Below are 24,680 nucleotides of genomic sequence, written 5' to 3' on the forward strand. Positions count from 1 at the left end.
ATTGTCAACAAACATACATGGCGAGGCTGCAAAAAGTACCCCAAATGCACTCATGCTAAATTAACAATGGAACAATGCCAATCCAAAGAGTGGCTTGTAAAAGACAGCGCTGCTTATCTAATGCTTTCTGAGATAGTTACTAATCCGATTCTTATTAAAGACCTCAAAGCATCTGGTGAACAACTGCCACACAGGACTCTTGGAGTGCTACCATTCAAAAATATTGAAATACCGAACGAAACGCATCCATTTTACCATGGACTCTATGATAGCAAGAACAAGTCTTGCAGCCCTTTCTCACAACTTCAATACCAACAGGGAACAGGCTGTTGTAAAACGAAAAACAAAGGGAGGAGCAGAAGTTGGGGAAAAACGTACCAACCTAGTATTCCCACGATCCCGGAACAGGTGGGTTGTTCGTACCGTTTTTGAAAAAACATCGAATGAACATATTTTTTCACTTCTAGAAGACTTGTTGAATGTTGTGCAAGGGAACATACAAACCACATATGTTTCTGTGACGGACACAATGCCAAAACATCTGACAACTGTAGAGAAACCAGATAAGTCAGCTGCAGTTTTACAACATCGTTCTCGTTTTTGACCTATTGGAATACAAATTGTTTATAAGGATCGATGTGCCCTAATTATTCTAAAATCTCAAATTATCATAATGGGCTAACAGATTTTTGTATTTTCATTGTGCATAATTTTATAAGTTATTGCAATTTTGTTGCACATAGAGTGAGTACTTCAAATTTGTCATCATGAAAACCAATATGTTATGGATAACAGAGCAAACACAGCATTCATAAAACAACTATTCAAACAAAACCAACAACACAGGATAGAGAAATGGTGACATAAAAATGTATGCCAACATACTAGCAAACAGACTACAACCTCTACTGCCAACACTGATAAAAAATGACCAGACCGGATTTGTAAAAGGGAGAAAAAATTGAAGACACTAGAAGGGTGATAACGGCAACCCACAGGCTGAAAATTCTGAAAATTCCAAGTTCATCTCAAGTTTGAGGAACTGTCATACTACAAACTAAACACCAAGTCCATCCTAAAGTGACAACGCTCCCACCACCAATAAAAGCTACAATAAAAATCTTTACCAATGTGAAAAAGAACATGCAATTTAATAAACCATCATCTACTATTCTGTTCTTTACATTAATTGGAATACTGCATACAGAACCTGGAACTTTCCACATGGACAACGGCAGAAATAAACACCATTGGAGATATTTTTGACAAAGAAGGACTCTGTACATTCTCCTCACTCCAAACCAAACCTGGTCAGCAACTCTACACATATCTGCAAATAAGTAATTTCACACAAACCAACAAGTGGCACTGTGTAGGCGTTCCAACACTATTTAAACTACTACCAACAAAACCAAAAGACATAGCTCTAGCGTCCAGGATATTCCTGTTAAAACACGTGGATACTAAACAAAAGACAATTGAGCTGTAGGAGAAAGATCTAGACCAAACCATCACCAATAAACAACAGAATGAAATCTTCCAACAAAGACCAAAGTATTTAAGGGGTCTCAAACTCCAGGAACTTTATATTATATATTTATATATTTAATCATATATATATATATATATATATATATATATATATATATATATATATATATATATATATATATATCCTCTATCTCCCCCCTTTCGGACTGTTATACTTTGCTTGTTTTAAAGTAAAAAAACATTGGACTGGAAATTAAACAGTTCTTAAAAGTACAAATGTGTTTTATTTTTGATCAGCATAAAACATTTTTCAAGGGCAACATTGTAATTGTTCTCAATTACATTTTGTATAATGTTCAGAACCTTATAATATATTCAGTAACAGAGGACATACATGTCCATGATAGACACATCATAGCAAATTTTTTTACACATTTTTTTTGGTAATTTATTTTTTATCCAAAAAAATTAAAATAAGCAAGCCACAAAAAACTTGTATATATCATAAAAATTGGCCAATATAACTAGGCTAAGAACAACAAAAAAATATGCTTTACTAGTAAAACAGATGTAATTGCTGTTGAAACTCTAAAATAGTTGATATAACATGTTGCTTTAACATGATATAACATAACTGCTGTGTAGTCATGGGGGCAGCTATTCAAAGCTGAAAAAGGCACAGGATACTCAGAAGATAACATATATGCTCTGTAGTATACAATGGAATTTATAATAATCTGTTATTGACTGAGTGTCCTGTGCATGAATCGCTGCCCCCGTGACTACACATCAGCTTGCTTATATAAATTACAGTAGAGTGTCTAAAGCAAACACACTAGTTTTACCAGTGCAGGCCAACAGTATAATATATTGTCATATCTTTAATACACTGTAATGTTTTGGTATTAATGTTTAGAATTACACTAGGGGAGTACGCCCTTGTTTTACTTTGTTCTTGTAGTCACCTAAAACTTGGCAAACATAAAAACATATTATAAGACCACAAAGTCCAAGTCTTCTGCCATATCAACTGCAGGATAATCTTCCAACGGAACAAATCCACGGTACAGACCATATGAATCAGGGAAAGCTGTGCGTATAGCCTTTACTACACAGGAAGGGATTGGTCTGCGTTTTTTTTTCCCCAAGAAGTAATGAACCCAAATTGTGAAACTACGGTAAGCAGTCATACGTAGGTACCTTAAAAAAATAGAAAAAAAGGGACACAGAAATAAAAAATTTATTTGAAACATTCAAATGAAAAAAATTTGAAATATAACCCTACATTTTTTAAATCCAATAAGCAATTCTATATCCCTAATAAAAAGGGACATGGTTCAATATAATTCAAATTGTGCAGAAAATAATTTATAACTACAGTACATGTTTGATCATTAGGGCTTTGCAAAAAAGGGCATATTTCTGGAGTGCAGATAGACATTAGACACTAATAGACCTAGAATCTACCCTAAGCTTTAGGATATTGGCCAACAGGGAGTTTAGTTGTCTGCAATTTTTTAAGAGAAACTGGGTGTGTCAATTCTCCTGAAAATGCCTCTCCATTGTAAACTGCTGACAGAAAGACCAACACATTGCTAAATCTCCCTCAGTTTCCTCCAGAGGCAAGTTCCAGATATTTAGCAATAGTTCAATTATTTGAAATGGAGAGGCATTTTCAATAGATTTGTCGCCCACAGTAGCTCATAAGAAAACACAGGCGATAAATCAGGTAGAGAGTAGTGGATACACTGCTATATCATGGTAAGCCTAACAGTAGCCTAGTTAGAGAGATGATACTCAGCATTTGCTATGTAAATAATTAAATAAATAATGAAATTAATTAATTAAAAAAAAACTAAAAGCAATTATAATCACTTGGCTGATATGCCTAGCCAGGGATTCTGGAAAGCTTTCATAATTACTGGAGGGAGACTTTCTTTTTAAAAAACAACGCATAGGCTTTATTGCTGGGGGAAAGGGATTTTTGGTAGATAAGTTGCATACAGTAGCCTTGATGTTAGATCATAAAGTGATACTTACCTATGATATTCATCATCACTGGGATGCTTCTTCAAATTCTTCACCATTCGCAACATAAAATAAACATAATCCTCTTTGAGGCAGCGTTCAATAAATGTTGGATTCTCAACAATACAGGTGATCGCGGGACCCATCAAAGTGACAACGTTTGGGATTTCTTTGCAGCAAATGCATTCTTTGACTGTGGGCATTAGAACGCAATTTTTACATTGACACCAATCAAGATTTTGTTGTCTATGATGAACTTCCTCAGCTGGATTTTCACTATGGGACATCTGTCTCCTGCTTGGGTCATTAGGAAAACAGGGATCATCCACATTGTCTCTCAGTTGTGCTGTTCTCATCATCTCAATAAGTCTCTCAGTCTAAGATTGAAAATTGAATTTTTTAAAAAAAAAAATAAAATAGATTTTAGATTGTTTAAATTTCAATAGTACTTGTTAAAATATTTGTAAATAAAAAAAATCACCCATTCTTTCTTAGTTAGTCTTTGCCATGCCTCAGAGTCATTATCAGATTGAGAGTCTGGCTGACAACTTGCCATGGTCAGGTCAAAAAAGATTCTTCTTTTCTAGAATGAATACATGACATACATAAAATGAAATGTATATTTTGACTGATTTTACTCTATGCTTATGAAATTTCATTTCTTATTAAAATACTTGATAAATTACATATATAACAGTGAATATAATCACTTGGCTGGTACGGATGGGGATGTTTGGAGGGAGTGGGTGGAAAGCTAAGGTTTAAAACACTTTAATTTTTTGCTGTTACTGTACCTTTAAATAAGAGCAGGAAGAACATTATTCATGTATTAACAGGCATACTCTATGTTAAATACATATTAACCTTGTTAACCAGTTACAAAAATTACATATAATTCATTCTTTGTTCTTTATGAAATCGGAATTATTTAAAATAAAAAACACAAATATTTCAGAATTTATTAAACCCCGAGGATGGAAATGTCAAAATCAGATAAACAGGCATCTCAGACCTGTAGAGGTTGCATATGAGTCAATGGGACAAGTACCAATTTTTTTTTGACGTGTGCTGGGTTTCGTGTAATACCCCGAAAAATTCAAAGTTTCCAGGTGAAAATTCCAAAAAAATCATGAAAATCGGATGAAAATGTCAGAAAAAAACATGAAAATAAGACTTTTCCCCGCAAAGCAAATTTTCACACGCTCCCAACATAGCCAGGCAGTTGTTTCTGGGAAAAACAAGGAAGGGAGGTCTGGGTGGGCTGGTTGATACTATGCCACAAGGATTGCTAAAAACAGGATAAATTAAACTTAGAGGCAAGTTTGCTGATTAAAAATTGACTTCGAACACAACTGTAGGGTGTAGCTGAATAGTCACCAGTGTATTATATTCCCACTCGTCCATCCTATGTTTTTAATTATTTGTATTTTTATGGACACGGTCCAGCTTCACAGAAATAAATTCTCAGTGTTGAGTTATATGCATTAGGCAGCTTGGTTGCTTTTTTAAGTAAGACAAATAAAAGTTGAGTTTTTATGGTTTAATTATTTAAGCACCTTAACTAGTTAACTGGAGGACTGCATGGTGGAGGCAAAAGATACAATGATTTCCATTGTGCAATGCCTCAATAGCTACACAAATTGATATATTTATGGTTATTTAACTTGCAGGTGTGCTGATACTTTGTTATACTTTTCTGTTACTCTATAAGTAAATGTTGAGTAGATTTGAAGCTCTATGAAGCCAGTACTATGCATTTATTTTAGAGGTGCATGACTTTACCCTACAATGTGTATTATGATTAGATTTCTTAAATGACGTAATAAAGAAACCTAAAGCTGTGTCTATAGGAGTAAGACAGCATTATCTGAATACACACACATATACACACACACATACATACACACACGCATATACACATACATACATATACACATACATACGCACAAACACACGCATATAGACATACATACACATACATGCATATACACATACATACACACACGCATACATACATATACACATACACACACATAAACAACAAACATACATACACGCACACGCATATACACACACACACACATATACACACACACATATAAACACATACATACACACACGCATATACACATACATACATATATACACACACACACACATAAACAACAAACATACATACACGCACACACATATACACATACACACACATACACACACACACAAACACACACACACATAAAGCATATACATACATACACACACGCATATACACATACATACACACATACACACATGCACAAACGCATATACACATACATATGTACACACACGCATATACACACATACATATACACATACATACACACACATATACACAAACATATACACACAAAACAACATACATACATACATACATATACACATACATACATACACACACACACACATAAAGCATATACATACATACATACATACACACGCATATATATATACATACATACATACATACATACATACATACACACATACACACACGCATATACACACATACATATACACATACATACACACACATATACACATACATACACATACATACACACACACGCATATACACACACACATAAACACATACATACATATACACATACATACATACACACACACGCATATACACATACATACATACACACATACATACACACACATATAAACATACATACACATACATACACACACACACACACACGCATATACACATAAACACATACATACATATACACACACATACACACACACATAAAACATATAAATACATACATACACACACATATACACATACATACATACACACACATATACACATACATACATACACACATACATACAAACATACATACACACACGCATATACACACACACACATAAACACATACATACACACACACATAAAACATATAAATACATACATACACACGCATATACACATACATATGTTCACACACACGCATATACACATACATACGTACACACATACATACGCACACACACACGCATATAGACATACATACACATACATACATATACACATACACACACACACATAAACACATACATACATATACACCTACATACACACACACACACACATACATACAAGCACACTTTCCCTTGTAAAAAGTGTAAGGCAAAGAGTTAATTTTAAAATGAAGCACAATAAAGTTGCTTGATGGGGAGATGGAAAGGAGTGGGTGGGAAACAAATGGTTAATGCTACTTCAGGATGACGCTGATTCTCTGTGTGTAAGAAAGGAGGGGGGAGTACTTTAGATAAGGACAAGCTTACTGTTGCGTCAGCTTCAGATTTGTGTACAAAGAGGGGGAGACGAGTGAGGGAGAAGGAAGCCCTTTGAAGCAGGCAGGCGACAAGCCTGTTCGCTAAAAACAATTATTTGTAAAAGGAGGGGGCGTGGGAGAGGAGGGAGACCCGAGCTAAATATAACAAACTCAGGAGCTGCACGGAGAGACCAGCAACTGCTGTCACATGGGAGGGTCACGTGGTCGACTTACGCAGGCTCAAAGTAAGGGCAAATGAAGTTCAAAGCTCCTCCCATGGATGACGTCATCCAGCCACACTGAAAACAGGAAGCAGGGGAGAGAAACAGTCGGAGACAGTCGGGTAGAAAAACTGAGTATTGCATTTACTGTGCAAAAGAAAACTCTAAGGAGAAAATCTTTTGCATGACCTATAGGTAGGTTTAGATGAAGTATTATTTATTTATTTATTTATTTTTGGTGTCAGCTTCTCTTTAATTTAATTTTTTTTTTTTTTAAACAATAGCAAGATACCCAGAGAAGTATCTACACCTTACCAGAAAGCAGTGACTAGACAGCAGGATGGAAATTCCAGACAGAGCCCTGATAGCTATCAGCTGAGGGACATAAATATCCAATTAACATGAAGATTTCCCAGTGTACTGAATGTTTAAAACACAGTGGATACTAAGAAATCATACTCACCAGATTCAGGTACCACACTGCTTTAGCAGAGCGATTCACCAGCCAGTACTGAAAGTACCTTGTGTAACAAGAGCAAATATAACTGTGTTTTGCACAGGGGACTCAGGCTCACACCATAAGACTTCAGATAATGCAAGAAGTCAGAGGAACACAGGTACCTTACCAGATAGCTCAGAATGGTCGGCAGGAATACTCCATTTAGGTGGAACACTGCTTGTTAGCAGCAGACTCATAAGAAATGAGGAGCCAAACTGCTTCAGCAGTGCAAACCTCTAACCAGTGCTGGAAGTAGAGTCCTGCAGCGGGTCGGGTACCCGCGGGTTACCCGCAAAAACCTGCAGTACCATGCGGGTTTTTCATTGAAGTTCAAGGTGCGGGTATACCCGCGGGTCGGCGGTTCTGCGGGTTGCGGGTCGGGCTGCGGATCTTCTCAATATAAATATTTGCTCCTTTTTTCTGGTCACGCCCACTTCCGATGATGTCATTTCCGGTACACAATGACAGCACTTCCGGTTTTACTCCCTTTTTTCTGATCATATCTACTTCCGATGATGTCACTTCCGGTTTATAATGACAGCACTTCCTGATTCTTGATGGTCAGCGGGTCGCGGGTCCGGGTTGCAGAGAAGGTACTTGCGGGTCGGGTTGCGGGTCCAATCGGGTAAGAATGCGGGGTGCGGGTTGCGGATTGCAGGTTGTGGGTACGGGTCGGGTTCGGGTCCCAAAAAATGGACCCGCGCAGGACTCTAGCTGGAAGTACTTTGTAACATGAGCAAATATAACCTCTGTGTTTGCACGTAGGACGCAGGTTCACCAATATGAAACTTAAAATATTAAATAGCAAAGAGGCTGAAAGGAACATCTGCACCTTACAAGATAGTGACTAGTTAGCAGAATGGAAACTCCAGCCAAAGCCCTGATAGCGTTCAGCTGAGGGACATAATTAGCATGCAGACTTCCCAGTGCACTGAGCATTTTAAACACTCAGTGGAAACTAAAGAATCATACTCAACAGCTTCAGGCTGTTATAACTAGCCCATATCCATACCCATGGCTCCTTTGCAGAAGTTCTGTAAAGCCTCACGTAACTCACAATAAGAGGGGGAGGCCAAGAAAAGCTAACAGGTAACAACGTGGGAAGCCCACACTTGTATTTCTTCCCAAAAAGCACTAGATTGAATCTTGTGCTTGGCTGGACATATAGCAGGGGGGGCTATTTTAGCACAGGGCTAGGACATGGGTATACCCACACCTGCACTTCTTCCCAATAAGCAATAATTTACAGATTATGCATTTTGGGGCATCAGGTAAATTCTTCTCCATTACCTTGGAATCATCCCTCTGTATCTACACAGGTAAAAAATAAGCAAAAAATACAAAAGAAAAAAACCCCAAAAACTTGTGTTTTGTTTGACTTCTATCAAAATTCACCAAAGTGAAGAGTGAGGAGGGCGATCCTACCTCCCTGTCTAGTAGGACAAAAATAACAGTGGTAAGGAGGAAGTCATGTGGTCTTATAGGTCATGATTCATTTTGATTGACTGTTATAGGTCCTACCTCCAGGTCTGGGAGGGGCAATACTGCCTGTGTGTGCTGACATGGAAGGATTTTAAGCATATGTTACCATGAGGTACTTTTTTCAGATTAAAGGAGACATAAAGAATAAATGAAAAAAAAACAATTTTGTAAGCAATAATGAATACTATATGGTGTTCATTTTACTTTGTGCGAAAAACTGTCATTATCTTCAAAAATCGCCCCCTTATTGGAGCTCCCCATAGATGTTCTCTGGTCCCTGTCTGTGTTTCAAATGAGGAGTGGGCATGTTTTAAGGGTTCCTGCCAGAAGCACAGTAGGAAGGGGACAGCCAATCACAGCCCTGCAGTCACATAAGCACACAGTGCTCATGTCTTTCACTTCAAATATACGTACATACCAATATCCCCATATATTAAAGGAAATATATAGGATAAATGAAAAAAACCCTAATTTTGTAGGCAGTTATGAGTTTAATAAGGCAGGCTTCAGTTCTCTATCAGGTCCTGCTAGTTGCTGATTTATTCCTGTCCTACAGTGCAGTGAGCTGAGTGCTGCCGGCTCCCCTGCACAGCCTGGAAAAGGAGGCAGCAGCAAGTGGAACATATGGGCGGGTCTAGTAGGGTTTTTGCAGGCATTTACGATATAGTAACCAGAAACTTTTAAACCAATGTTTTAAAGCACATTCCTTCTATATCTGAAAAAGTACATATTTCTCTTTTGCATATGTTTCCTTTTAATAGTTTTAAATAGTTTTACATGTGTTGAAGCCAGCAAAGAATATGTAGCTATTCATGTTTTGCTTGTGCGTGGGTAGGTAATGCTTTCAATCTATAATCTTGCTGGTCTCACATTGTGCTACAAAATAATATCTTTAAAAATAGCCCCTGTCTGAGTTTCAAATGGGAGTGGGCGTGTCCTGAAGTCTCTGCCAGAAGCACAGTAGGAGGGGACAGCCAATCACAGCCCTGCAGTCACACAAGCACAGACAGGCCTCAGTTCCCTATCAGGTCCCGCTAGCTGCTGATTGGTTCCTGTCCTACAGTGCAGTGAGCTGAGTGTCGCTGGCTCCCCTGCACAGCCTGGGAAAGGAGGGATTATTAGGGTTTTTGAAGAAATATTCAATAAATCAGCCTAAAACACTACTTTTTTAAAGCGGTTGTTCATCTCTGAGATAACTTTTAGTATGATGTAGAGAGTGATATTCGGAGACAATTTGTAATTGGTTTTCATTTTTTATTATTGAAGGTTTTTGAGTTACTTAGCTTTTTATTCAGCAGCTCTTAAATTTGCATCTTAAGTTAAGGGTTGAGCTGTCAAAAACGGGACTGTTCCGCCAAAAAACGGGACTGTTCCGCCAAAAAACGGGACAGTTAGGAGTAGGTTTGCCACGTGGCCGGTATTTTTAAAAATGATGGTTCATAGGGGAAAAAGATAAATATATAGGAAGGCCGGTATTTTTTTCCAGAAAAGGTGGCAACCCTAGTTGGGAGGTATGATAAGTGAGAAGGACCACTGGCACCCATTCTTTGGAAATATTACAGTTGCACTACACCCTACCTACAGACCATTGCGACTGGTAAAGCTGATAGCTCAGGAGAAAAAGGTGCTGCTCAATTTACAATAGCCTTACACTGGTTATGTGCAATCTTGTCAGCTAACTAGCTCTGCTATTTCTACTCTGCACAAAGCCTGAGCAACTAAGGGGATGAGAGTCCTAAAAACCTATTTACACTTCCAATAAAGCCGGTGAGTTTCCCTCTGTCCCTAACTCTTTGTCCCTCCCATGTGCTCACTAATCCAATCATTCTTCTCTGCTGCTCTCTGCACCGCCCACATTCCAAGTAAACTTTGGAGAAGCCGCACACCACACACTCCCAAAGGTTCTTATCCTGGTGCCCAGTGATAGAGGAATCGGCCGCCTCACAACAAGGGTAAGAAGAATTTCACCGGCACACAGGAGTTGCAGTAGCAGGGCAAGCCCTTGCAATTTTATTATGCAGTAGTAGTGCACTGCCAAAGACCATAAAAAAACTAGCCAAAAAGTAGCCAAAAGCCATTTTAAAAGTAGCCCAAAAGTAGCCCAATTCATAAATTGAAAAAAAGTTTATGTCATCAAAGGATACAGCTATGGGATCCGTTATCCAGAAACCTCTGAATTACAGAAAGGCTGTCTCCTATAGATTCCATTTTTTTTCCAAATAATCCATATTTTTAAATTTGATTTTCTTTTTCTGTGAAATAATAAAACCGTACTCAATCTCCACTTAAGTATCATTAATCCTTATTGGAGGCAAAACAATCCTAATGGGTTTAAATAATAAATGCTTTTTTTAGTAGACTTAAGAAATGGAGATCCAAATTAGAGAAAGATCCCATATCTGGAAAACTCCCAAGCAGTCTGGATAACAGGTCCCATAACTGTACTGACAGTACTGCGAATACATTGAGCGCTTATAAATGTGTGTTCATTTGAGTCCTCTTGTGACACACCCAACCGAATATTGTTTTATTGGGGACCGGGCAATGACAGGATCCCATTACTGCCCAACAGCCGTACATACAAATAAGAAAGACACAAACACAACGCAGTACGCACAGTCGCAGACAGCTACTCACAAGTCCCGCAAAGCGGCACTGTCGTCGTCGTGGTGTCCAACTTGTCTCCAACCAATTCCCACCACGAAGTGAGAGCCCAGCCCGGGCGTGGTAATAAATGGTGGGTAAACATATGAATAAGCGCCCAGGCGGTAACACACTGTACGGCCAAAGGGTCCTCTGCAGTGACAGTGAAACAATTCGCTCAGTGAGGTTCAGATTTGTCTCAGGCCGGACTGCAAGCTTGCGCCAGGGCATATAAACGTGACGGAATACATGTGTCGGCCCCACTAATCAGTTTGACACAAAAGTGACAGAATATTCACAGAGCTGAACTCTCCTACTGCCTCTCACACTGTCTCACCTGAAATCCAGCCTTCACTGCTTTATCTGCCCCTTAACTATTATAACACAAGAGGGAAGTGGGACTTTCGTAATATGATTATCACGTGACCCAATCTTTACCTTCCCCTCCCCAAAGATTGCCTTCCGGAAACCCCTAGTTCTGCCTTCAGAGCTTGGCCCTTCCTCTTTCCCCCTGCCTACACCGCCATTCTACTCACGCAAATCCACCTCCCCTCCCTTTCTACCCAACGGCTCCTCCTCTTCCCAAGGCCCAGTCTGCCCTTCCCGGCGTGCCCGCCCCTCTCTGAGGCTCTCTCTGAGTCTGATTCCCTTTCCAAAGTCTCCGGCTCCGCCCCTGGCATCGATCGTGCAGCCAGCCAGCCACCAGCAGTGCGTGTGCTACTATTTGAGCATTGGGCGGTTTTTCCAAACCCGCGGCACCTATTAAAACTAGCCCAAAACTAGCCATTGGCGGGTTTGGACTTGGAAAAACCGCCACCACGCTTAAAAAACCGCCCAATTTGGCGGAAAACCCGCCAACCTGGCAACCCTGTGTTGTACCATTCATTCCTGTGAGAATGTGAATGTGGGCGGAGTTATAAGAAAGGTTATGGACAGAGGAAGGGGAAGTGAGGGGGAGGAGCAGAGAGTGTGGAGAGAAGAGCGAGGAATAAAGCTGAATTGTAGCCTGCAGTCTGGCATCTCTGTGTGGATTCCTCTAGTTGTGCAACTCCTGCACTGGCTTATCACACGTGGGAAACAGGTGAGTAAGGGATCGGGGCTGCACTAGCAATAAAGGAGCAGCGTTACCTTGTTGTTCCCAACACATGAGCTGATTATTCCCAGGGACACTTTGTACTGACTCAGTGCAGTTTATGTGGCAGCAGCAGCAGCAGCAGCAGCTCCAGGCAGCACAAGTGAATTGCTATTTGTTAGTCCTGCAGCCTGAGGGGATGATACAGACTGGAGCTGTGTGGGGGGCAGCTATACATACTGGGGAGCAGGTAGGGAGAGTGGGGGAATAGTAGGGATAAGAATAGGCTGTCGGCTGACTCTGTGGTGACATAAGGGGGAGGCTTGGGGGGAGGGGGGATTGGGGCACATTGAGGCCAATAGAAATGGAAGGACATTAGTGATATATTAGGAATACTGCTCCTCTCCTTAACTGCTCACTTACCAACTGGGCAACATGGAGACACTTTCTATCCCTGGAGCCCAACCTGCAGCCACTCACTTGTTGCTCAACACTTCACAACAGCTGTAGCTTTATCTGTGCTTTCTGCCAGTTCTACTGCAACAACAGTTCTGATGTGTAGAAATAAATAGGCAGCTCTGGGTTTGCAAGGTCCCACCAGAACCAGTAATTATTCGGGATGCACCGAATCCAGGATTCGGCCTTTTCCAGCAGGATTTGGATTCAGTCGAAAATACTTGTGTGTAGCCGAATCCTAATTTGCATATGTAAATTAGCTGTGGGAAGGGAAATCACGTGACTTTTCATCTCAAAACAAGGAAGTAAAACATTCTTTTTCCACTTTCTTTTCCAGTCCGGTATTCGGCCGAATCTTTCACGAACGATTCGGGGATTCGGCCGAATCCCAAATAGTGGATTCGGTGCATCCCTAGTAATTATACAATTGCAATACACATGTTATAGAGCACAGGGTCGATAAACCTATGTCCTATCATTTGTCTTTAAAGGGAAAGTATCATGAACATAAAAGTGTTGATTAGCAAACATATCATTAAAGGTTTTATGGAACAGAGGATTCTGGGATTGGTAGTTCAGACCATGGCTAGACTGGTTATTTGGCATTTGTGCCCAGGTCTACAGGAACCTTAACCCATATATGGTGGGACTGTGAAATTATAAAACTCCTTTGGTTGCAAGTTAATTCTCTTATTGCTAATTTTATCAGTTATATAGTACCTTTATCCATGTGATCTGCACTCCTAGCACTGTAAGTGCTCCCCCCCCCAGGTAACTCCCATGCAAGTTAGACACCCCTTACAAAGGTTTAAAAATCTTCCCAGTCGTCCTTTGTTCTGTATTCTGAACTCAATGAACTTTGTACCTCAAGTGATCTCCGTCGCTGTATTTCCTTGACATCTGCATCAGTCAGATCTTTCCATGTTTGTGCCACAAAGTGAGCTCATTGTAAAGCTAATACAGAATATCTCGTTAGAAAAGGTATTTTTCAACGAACTCAGTAGTGTAAACAAGTTGTGAGAAATGACTCTGATGCTATCTATGATGACCAACAATTTGTCGTTCCTGTAAAGTGGCATTATTTATGCCCACAGGAAAATTGGAATTACCTTTCTAAGTATATTGACGTGTAAGGGGTTACTTTAAATCTGCGTCTAACTGAATGCCAAGTTTTGTAGGTGTGTATAAGTAGGGGGTGATCCCGAAGAGAGCTGAGTGTCTTTTGAAGGACCAGTAACATCAAAAAATTTTTTTTAAAAATTCATTAGTACACATCAATAAAAAAAAAAACAACACAAATTAAACTTATCGCAAAGCCTTTATTAAGAAATAACTTACAGAAACTCCACTTCCGCTCCTCTTCAGAAATGGCGTCAGGGCGACCATCCATCCTGTGGCGCTCGATTTCTCCTCCCTGGCTATTCTAGTGACAGCCTGTGAAGGAGCGTGAGCTGGGAAGAGCAACAAGGGAGCGCACTGAGGAGCCCCTGGACTTTGCACATCGATCCAGCCGGCTCCAACTTCCCACTTCCCACTTCCCACCAACTGAAGGCCACTTCGACCGCAGCTGCACTCACTTCCGCGGGGTGCGAGGGTTTGAACCTGCCAGTCGCTGATGATGAGAACTGGCCGCCACTGCCGACATTGATCCACTGCTCCCTCCACTACCACCGCTTCCTTCAGGGTCCAGGCTGCCGCTTCTCATCTATAGTGCAGCAGGACTGGGACACTTCAGTAGTGGAGGCAGCTGTGGTGCAGGGAGCGGAGCGGGAGTGACCGGGGCAGGAAACGGTGGAGGAGATTGGGGGCCTGGGCAATCGCTGATGAGAGGCGGCTGCTGCAGCCGACATTGATCCGCCCGGGCAGTCGCTGATGATGAGAAGCAGCCAGCGCAGCCGACACTGATCTGCTGCTCCCTCCACCACCTCCACTACCACTGTTTCCTTCAGGGTCCAGGCTGCCGCTTCCCAACTATAGCGTAGGAGGAGTATAGCTCTTCCGACGCTCCTTTACACGCTGTCACTAGAATAGCCAGGGAGGAGAAATCGAGCTCCGCAGGATGGATGGTCGCCCTGTCACCTTTTCTGAAGAGGAGGGGAAGCTGAGTTTCTGTAAGTGATTTCTTAATAAAGGCTTTGTGATTTTAAAGTTTAATTTGTGTTTGTGGGGTTTTTTTTCGATGTATACTAGGGATGCACCGAATCCACTTTTTTGGATTCAGCCGAACCCCCGAATCCTTCGTGAAAGATTCGGCCAAATACCGAACCAAATTCGAACCCTAATTTGCATATGCAAATTAGGGGTGGTAAGGGGAAAACATTTTTTACTTCCTTGTTTTCTGACAAAAAGTCATGCAATTTCCCTCCCGCCCCTAATTTGCATATGCAAATTAGGATTCGATTCGGCTGAATCCGAATCCTGCTGGAAAAGGCCGAATCCCGAACCGAATCCTGGATTCGGTGCATCCCTAATGTATACTAATGAATTTTTTAAAAATTTTTTTGATGTTGTTGGTCTTTTAAGGGCGAGTGAAGAAGAGAATTAATTAAAGTAACAGTAACGTTAAAAAATAAGCGTTTTAAAGTAATGAAAATATAATGCAGTGTTGCCCTGCACTGGTAAAACTGCTGTGTTTGCTTAAGAAACACTACTATAGTTTATATAAATAAGCTGCTGTGTAACAATGGGGGCAGCCATTCAACGGAGAAAAGGCTCAGGTTACACAGCAGATAGCAGATAAGCTCTGTCTGTCTAATGGTGTTATCTTTTATCCATTAGTTAACCTGTGCCATATAGCCGTTTTTCAATTTCCGCCATTGCTCCCCAGCAGCTTGTTTATATGAAGTATAGTAGTGTTTCTGAAGCAAACACATCAGTTTTACCAGTGCAGGGCAACACTACATGATATTTTTTTAAAGCACTTAAATTTGTTGGTGTTACTGTTCCTTTAAGGTTGTGGCCTCTTGTCAAACAGTGATCTAATTCTGCCATTGTATAAAGATTTCTGTCTGTGTTTGCGTGCTCCTTGGTTACCAGATTTTCCACTCTCACAACTTTTCTGAGTGTCTTGCGTTCTGTATGGAGGGGAGCGCGGTGGCTGGTTGGGTTACCTTGGGCCAGCTTGGGTGTATGTCACCAGTTATGGATAAGGACCTAGCAATAGTTACCTCCTCATGTATGGCAAATGAAATTTGTGTAGACAATTACCATCGTCTTCTTTCTCCCTTTACGGGATTGATACAAGTGAACTTATTTGGGAGTTTACTTTGTTTTTTAGTAGTAGTTCTGTTTCTCAGTTTTAGTGGATGCCCCATTCCTTTGCAGTTTGGACACCATTTTTATGGCATGTTGCAAATCAGCTTAGAGATATATTTTAATTGAGAACCTCCTGCTCTATATTCTATTGTTTAGATATTATATTGGTTTGAGTTGTAGTGGAAAATTCTCTCTGTCAAGGGGAGCCACTTTGGAAGCATTTTTGGGGCTAAGAGTGTGAATTCAGTCAATTAGTGAATGTTGCATAGGTGGGTCTGGTAGAGTTGCAGAAACACAATGAAGTTGCTTTTTAGTGTTTCATTGGTGGCACTTTCATGAGTGTCCTTGGGGTTGGTGGTGCCTAGTCCCATGTAGTTATACCACAGAAGTCTGGTTCTGGTCCAAAACCATTGTTTGCATAGTGAAAGATACAGCAACTCAACAGATGTCAGTGGTTTTATGTATAAATGTAATTACTATTGAAAGCTGTCTCTGTCTGTCTGTTAATATTATCTGAACTCCTGGCTCTTACTCCTGAAACAATGTTACAAACCAGCTGATTAAACCTGATTAAAAGACCTAGCAGAGAACTGATCCTTTTACATTTTTTTAAAGGAGACATATAGGATAAATAAAAAAAAAACTAATTTTGTGGGCAATTATAAGTAATATATGGTGTTGCTTTCACATGGTGCTAAAAAATGTATATTATCTTTAAAAATAGCCCCTTTTATTGGAGCTCCCTATAGATGTTCTCTGGTCCCTGTCTGTGTTTCAAATGAGGGGTGGGCGTGTCCTAACAGTCCCTGCCAGGAGCACAGTAGGAGGGGGACAGCCAATCACAGCCCTGCAGTCACACAAGCACAGACAGGCTTCAGTTCCCTATCAGGTCCTGCTAGCTGCTGATTGGTTCCTGTCCTACAGTGCAGTGAGCTGAGTGCACAGTGGAAGAGAAGGGAGGGATTATTGGGGTTTTTACTAAATGAGTATAACGCACTGGTACTTTCTTACTTTTTACACTGCTTTCAGTAGAATTTATATTTACACATAACTATAAAGCCAATGAAAATGTTAATGAATATCTAGTGGAAGGTTGGTTAGAATTATATTTTCTTCCATTATGCAAAATAAAACGTTTTTGGGTGGGTAACCCCTTTATCATTTTCACTGCTGGAAGAATTTTGGACTTTCTTTGTACATTATTATTATATTATTTGTACATTATTATTATTTTCCTAGGTCAGCTATTACCCCCCCAGGGAGGAGTAATTGTTGCCAAAGGAGAACAATATAATATATTATTGTTTTTCAGGACAACTGAAGCTTTCAAAATATGATAGAATTTTTGTGTAGTTCTATAGTAGGATTACCCACTTGAAAGCATGCATTTTTGGAAAGTTCCTGTCTACAATGGATAAATATTTTTCCCCTCTTTTCCAAAAAATAGTGCTTGTGTATAATTGCTACATTGTGTGTTGTGTGAGTCCTGTAAGTGTTCACAACGTCTTGCCCCACTCTGCTTGTTGCCTAGGAGCAGGAACAGTGAGCAGAAATACTGGAATATTCCTCCAGGGGAGTAAACTCACATCGTAATATTTATGATCTATGGCAGGGCTGTCCAACTGGTGACCCCCCTTGTGTGGACCTCCATATGAAAGTCTGCCTGCTGTGTCTGCTTACCATGTGTATCACTACAGAGACTAACTGCCCCCTGCATTGTTTAAACCTCAAATTCAGACTGTAATCCCCTGTATTCACACATATAATCCCCCTCCATTGTTCTAACTTGTAACACCTCTATTGTTCACACCTAAATCCCAGACTGAACCACATTGTTCACCTGTTGACACTCATACAAACTGCTGAAGGGGTAGTATACTGTACCTCAGAGTGGTCCTGATAGGTTTCCCTGTTTCCTGCTCTGTTCTGCCTGCCCTATGCTCCCAGTGTGTGCCATACTCTGCCTGTCATATGCTCCCTGTATGTATCATACTATGACTATCCTATGCTCCCTGTGTGTGCCATACTCTGCCTGTCCTATGCTCCCTGTGTGTGTCATACTCTGCCTGCCCTATGCTCCCTGTGTGTGTCATACTCTGCCTGCCCTATGCTCCCTGTGTGTGTCATACTCTGCCTGCCCTATGCTCCCTGTGTGTGTCATACTCTGCCTGCCCTATGCGCTTTGTGTGTGTCATACTCTCCCTTCCCTATGCTCCCTGTGTGTGCCATACTCTGCCTGTCCTATGCTCCCTGTGTGTGTCATACTCTGCCTGCCCTATGCTCCCTGTGTGTGTCATACTCTGCCTGCCCTATGCTCCCTGTGTGTGTCATACTCTGCCTGCCCTATGCGCTTTGAGTGTGTCATACTCTCCCTTCCCTATGCTCCCTGTGTGTGCCATATTGTGCCTACCCTATGCTCCCTGTGTGTGCCATACTCTACCTGTCCTATGCTCCCTGTATGTGCCATAATCTGCCTGCCCTATGCTCCCTGTGTGTGCCATACTCTGCGTTCCCTGTGTGTGTCATACTCTGCCTGCCCTATGCTCCCTGTGTGTGCCATACTCAGCCTGCCCTATGCTCCCTGTGTGTGCCACACTCTGCCTTCCCTATGCTCCCTGTGTGTGTCATACTCTGCCTGCCCTATGCTCCCTGTGTGTGTCATACTCTGCATTCCCTATGCTCCCTGTGTGTGTCATATTCTGCCTGCCCTATGCACGTTGTGTGTGTCATACTATCCCTTCCCTATGCTCCCTGTGTGTACCATATTGTGCCTGCCCTATGCTCCCTGTGTGTGCCATATTGTGCCTGCCCTATGCTCCCTGTGTGTGCCATACTCTGCCTGTCCTATGCTCCTTGTATGTGCCATAATCTGCCTGCCCTATGCTCCCTGTGTGTGCCATACTCTGCGTTCCCTGTGTGTGTCATACTCTGCCTGCCCTATGCTCCCTGTGTGTGCCATACTCAGCCTGCCCTATGCTCCCTGTGTGTGCCACACTTTGCCTTCCCTATGCTCCCTGTGTGTGTCATACTCTGCCTGCCCTATGCTCCCTGTGTGTGTCATACTCTGCCTGCCCTATGCTCCCTGTGTGTGTCATACTCTGCCTGCCCTATGCGCTTTGTGTGTGTCATACTCTCCCTTCCCTATGCTCCCTGTGTGTGCCATATTGTGCCTGCCCTATGCTCCCTGTGTGTGCCATACTCTGCCTGTCCTATGCTCCCTGTATGTGCCATAATCTGCCTGCCCTATGCTCCCTGTGTGTGCCATACTCTGCGTTTCCTGTGTGTGCCATACTCAGCCTGCCCTATGCTCCCTGTGTGTGCCATACTCAGCCTGCCCTATGCTACCTGTGTGTGTCACACTCTGCCTTCCCTATGCTCCCTGTGTGTGTCATACTCTGCCTGCCCTATGCTCCCTGTGTGTGCCATAATCTGCCTGCCCTATGCTCCCTGTGTGTGCCATACTCTGCGTTCCCTGTGTGTCATACTCTGCCTTCCCTATGCTCCCTGTGTGTGCCATATTCTGCCTGCCCTATGCACGTTGTGTGTGTCATACTATCCCTTCCCTATGCTCCCTGTGTGTACCATATTGTGCCTGCCCTATACTCCCTGTGTGTGCCATATTGTGCCTGCCCTATGCTCCCTGTGTGTGCCATACTCTGCCTGTCCTATGCTCCCTGTGTGTCATACTCTCCCTTCCCTATGCTCCGTGTGTGTGCCATACTCCGCCTATATGTGCCCTGCTCTTCCTGTGGAACATAAGCCTGGTATTTTTTTCTGGGGGTTTATTAGCATTTGAAAATGATTGTTCGGGTCCCCAAAAGTGTTTAATTATGTGCTGGGGGTGCTGTGTTATCCACAAGGGAGGATGAGAAATCTGAGGTTAAGGCTATGTCTTAATATGACAACTTTTTGGTCACATATGAGTGAGGAGTGATATCCCTGCAGTGAGCACCAACCATTTGATTTTTTTGTGTGTTACCACCATTAATGTGGACTTGTGGTGATGTGGGTGTGGTTTTAAGTGGGTGTGGTTTAAAAACAGGGAGTGGCCAACATTGGCTTCTATTATCGTTCTTCCACCATGTAGGTCAGAAAAATTACTGCCCTCTGTACCACAGAAATTGGACAGCACTGATCTATGGCATGACCTACAGTTAGTGAATTTCATCAGTTTTCTGTATTGTGTTAATCTATAGTCTCACTTAACCTGCATGCTTCAAATCATACCCCAATGCTGTATTGTACCCTTGGACAGATTCTTTCATTGTGTCATACCTCCTGCATCTAAACTGGGGTTTTCTTTTCCACTACCGTATATACTCGCGTATAAGCCGAGATTTTCAGCACCCAAAATGTGCTTGAAAATCCTACCTCGGCTTATACGCGGGTCAACAACACAAATCAGAGACTATGTTGGAGCTGATTGTCCCAGGAGTAAAAGAAACTCGTGTCACCGCGTGGGGTCTGGCCAGTACAGCAGTAGAAGGAGGTCAGCAATGCTACTCAGTGCCCGCAGTTCACCAACCCGTAGCTTCCTTGTAGGTCATACGTCCTTTTTCAACTTACGTATTCCTGCCCCCGCTTGGTGCACTACAACTCCCGACAAGCCTTGCGAGCTCTATTGATACTTCCGACGTGGAAACGACGCGCGCTGCTGCTGGTAGTTTTTATTGCGACCCAAACACTGCTTTTATTGGAGGCAGCAGTGACCGCAGAGCAGTCGTGCCATGGTGTTAACGGGCAGTGTGGACGTGCCAGAGCAGGACCATCAGCGGTAATTATTTTCCCAGGTAGGGGGGTCAGCTTCAGCCCATATACCTGTTGGGGTCTGGGGGCCGTAATGGGACTGCTCATCTATTTGCTGTGATGCCACTTTGTACAATTTCTACTCTGTTGGGCTCTGGGTTGCCTCTATGTTTCATGGCTGCATTCATTGCTTTGATAAGGGTTTCTGGCGCAGCTCTAATGGCCCCTGGTGCTTCTGGGTATCTGTGGGTATCACTGATGGGCACTGGTCCAGTTTGGAGTTGTAGTTGGGCACAATATGAAGTCACTGTGCCACTCTGGCTTCTTTGCTGTGCCTGCCACTTTTTATGTAGAGGGACATAAACTTTTGGCTGTGGGGCAGGTGTCCTGCCTTTCATCCATGTTATAGCAGCCACGTTAGATACAAAGTAATAGCTTTCTGCTCTTCTGTCTGTCAGAACAGCTACAGGGGACCATGTCAGAACAGATGTGTACCACCCTCTGCCCTCCCTTCCATTCTGGCTGCAGAAACAACTGGTAGCCAATGCAGTTTGGCCCTTGCTCTGCTTGCTGGAGCAGGTGGCCTCTGTCCAAAACCCACCAAACCTGGTATTCCTCCCTATTAAATGGGTTGTTTACCTTTAAGCTAGGCTTATACACGAGTCAATAAGTTTTTCTGGTTTTCATAGGTAAAATTAGGTACCTCGGCTTATACGCGGGTCGGCTTATACACGAGTATATACGGTATATTTAAAGTTTGTTTGCTAGATGCTTTAATTACTGTACTGCTTGTCCTATAAATGTATTTGTGCATTGCTAGAGAAAAATTTTTTTTTTTTTCAATCAGATCTCTGATCAACCATAAATATTTGACTCTATTCTTCTCTTTAGCAGCCTGTCAATATAAAGATGAACACAATGTTACAGTACATATGGAAGCAACTTTATGCTGCAATATTACAGAAATCTCGTAAACCCTGAAATTTCTCCAGTGAAACAGACCCCACCAGCCAGTGGGATTAAAAAGGAAGTGACTACATGTGAAGGGGGAACCAATCAGATTGCAGTATTAAGCTACTTACAAAACAAATACAGTGAACAGATACATCGACTCACATCATGGAATCTGGCCTGGTTAACAGCCTCTTAAATATGAAGTATAATAAATATGTTGAAAATGCTGATACATCCCCTCATAGATCTCGCATAACAAAAAATACATTGCATAAAAATTTCAGCAGCCTTAGGTGCCATAAACCTATTGGTCATACAAGAGACTTTGATAAACATCATGGAACCCACACAGGAGTGAAACCATATTGCTGTTCTGAGTGTGGGAAATGTTTTACTAAATCATCAGTACTAACTGTCCATCTGAGAACTCACACAGGAGAGAAACCATTTTCTTGTTCTGAATGTGGAAAATGTTTTGGATGTTCATCACACCTTCGGGTCCATCGGCGAACCCACACGGGAGAGAAACCTTATTCCTGCTCCGAATGTGGGAAATGTTTTTTAAATCGTTGGTCACTTGTCCGTCATCACAGAACTCACACAGGAGAGAAAACATTCTCTTGTTTAGAGTGTGGGAAATGTTTTACTGACTCATCTGTACTAACTGTCCATCTGAGAACTCACTCAGGAGAGCAAACATTTTCTTGTTCTGAATGTGGAAAATGTTTTGCATGTTCATCACACCTCAGTGTCCATCGAAGAACCCACACAGGAGAGAAACCATTTTCCTGCTCTGAATGTGGAAAATGTTTTACAAACTCATCAGAACTTACTGTCCATCTGAGAACTCACACAGGAGAGAAACCATTTTCTTGTTCTGAATGTGGAAAACGTTTTGCCAGATCATCACACCTTAGTGTCCATCGGAGAACCCACACGGGAGAGAAACCTTATTCCTGCTCTGAATGTGAGAAATGTTTTTCAGATCAATCAAGGCTTATTCGTCATCACAAAACTCACACAGGAGAGAAACCATTTTCCTGTTCTGAGTGTGGGAAATTGTTTACAACCCGACATAACCTTGATCGTCATCAGAGAGTTCACACAGGAGAAAAGCCATTTTCCTGCTCTGTATGTGGGAAATGTTTTTCATTTCAATCTCGGCTAAATCTTCATCACCGAATCCACACAGGAGAGAAACCATTCTCTTGTTTAGAGTGTGGGAAATGCTTTGTCTCTTCATCAGAACTAACAGTTCATCTGAGAACTCACACAGGAGAGAAACCATTCTCTTGTTTAGAGTGTGGGAAATGTTTTGTCTCTTCATCAGACCTTACTGTTCATCGGAGAATTCACACAGGAGAGAAACCTTTTTCCTGTCCTGAATGTGGGAAAATGTTTTTGAAACAACATCACCTCATTCGTCATAACAGAACCCACACAGGGGAGAAACCTTTTTCCTGTTCTGAATGTGGGAAATGTTTTACCAGCTCATCAGAACTTACTGTCCATCAACGACGAACCCACACTGGAGAGAAACACTTTTCCTGATGTGATTGTGGGAAATGTTTTGCACATAACAGTAGTCTAAAAATACACTTTCAAATTCATACAAGAGGGAAACTGTGCACTGACTTACCTTTGGAAACTGAGGAGATTTCCAACTGAATTTCTATGTGTTTAGATATTGCTTTTCAGTGTCCCTTTTTGAATGCTGTAAACTATGTGAGCCTCAGAAGAAGCCTGTGGTGCAGTGGCTGTAGAGGAGGTCCCAGAAGGGACACAGTTTCTTCCAAAATGGTCTCTTGAAAGGAAAGTTTCATCTGTAAATGTATCATTTTTCTTTGAGGAAAATGAGGATTTCCCTAGTTGTGTAACTAAAGGCTTTTGTGCACAAGAGCAAAATTTTTCCAAAATATTTTTTTAGCCAATTAACAGCTAGGTGTACCTGACAGGGAACGGAACTGAAACCTAGCTTTTCTGGTGTTTAAATGATAGTAACACATTCTAGGTAGGCTGAAGGAAAAATATAAACATTACCTAAGCCTATGGGTACTGACTATTATTCTGCTACTGAGCAAGGGCTGTTAGGACACATCCAGTAAGGCCACCATCAGAAATGACGGGGCCCTGTAAAACGTAATTTTCTGGGCACCGTCCACCACAGTCCCCACCCCGGAACACAACCCACACCACAGTAAAAAGGCCACACAACATAAGTGCCATGAGTGGGCCAGGCTCCCCACACACATTTTAAAAAATTCTTTGGTGGCCAGGGTCCTCCCCCACACATAAAAAAAACCACTTGGTCAGGACCCCACAAGTTGTTAAAGAAATCCATTGGCAGCCAGGGCTCCCCCACATGTTAAAAAAAAACAACTGTGGTGGCCAGCCCCCCCCCCAACAATTTTTTTAAAAAAAAATCATTGCTGGCCAGTGCTCCCAACAAGTTAAAAAATGTATTGGCAGCCAGGGCTCCCCCAATGAGTTTTTAAAAA

The 24,680-nt window shown here is 41.8% G+C and overlaps 2 protein-coding genes across 2 annotated transcripts in view; one reads left to right on the forward strand and one right to left on the reverse strand.

Annotated features, from left to right (window-relative positions):
- Positions 1-1,747: 1,747 nt before the first annotated feature.
- Positions 1,748-12,336, reverse strand: LOC121398054. Its single transcript, XM_041576604.1, has 4 exons — positions 11,694-12,336; positions 4,001-4,102; positions 3,532-3,896; positions 1,748-2,691 (listed from the first exon to the last, which is right to left on the reverse strand). Exons 1-4 carry the CDS (start codon positions 11,928-11,930, stop codon positions 2,484-2,486), a joined length of 912 nt encoding a protein of 303 aa, XP_041432538.1. The 5' UTR covers positions 11,931-12,336; the 3' UTR covers positions 1,748-2,483.
- A 136-nt stretch (positions 12,337-12,472) lies between these two features.
- The window catches only part of LOC108703767 (oocyte zinc finger protein XlCOF7.1-like), a 30,780-nt gene continuing 18,572 nt past the window's right edge, over positions 12,473-24,680 (forward strand). Inside the window, 2 exon segments of the mRNA XM_041576348.1 lie at positions 12,473-12,780; positions 22,123-23,844. Of these exon segments, the coding sequence (XP_041432282.1) occupies positions 22,348-23,844 (1,497 nt within the window). The 5' untranslated portion in view covers positions 12,473-12,780; positions 22,123-22,347.

Source organism: Xenopus laevis, chromosome 9_10L (genome assembly GCF_017654675.1).
Source record: "Xenopus laevis strain J_2021 chromosome 9_10L, Xenopus_laevis_v10.1, whole genome shotgun sequence".
NCBI lineage: Eukaryota > Metazoa > Chordata > Amphibia > Anura > Pipidae > Xenopus > Xenopus laevis.

Coding starts and splice junctions, on each gene's coding strand:
- LOC121398054 (XM_041576604.1), bottom strand. CDS start 11,930: ATGCCCTGGCGCAAGCTTGCAGTCCGGCCTGAGACAAATCTGAACCTC. Junction 4,103..11,693: donor AGTGCCGCTTTGCGGGACTT/GTGAGTAGCTGT, acceptor TATTCATTCTAG/AAAAGAAGAATCTTTTTTGA. Junction 3,897..4,000: donor GACTAACTAAGAAAGAATGG/GTGATTTTTTTT, acceptor TTTCAATCTTAG/ACTGAGAGACTTATTGAGAT.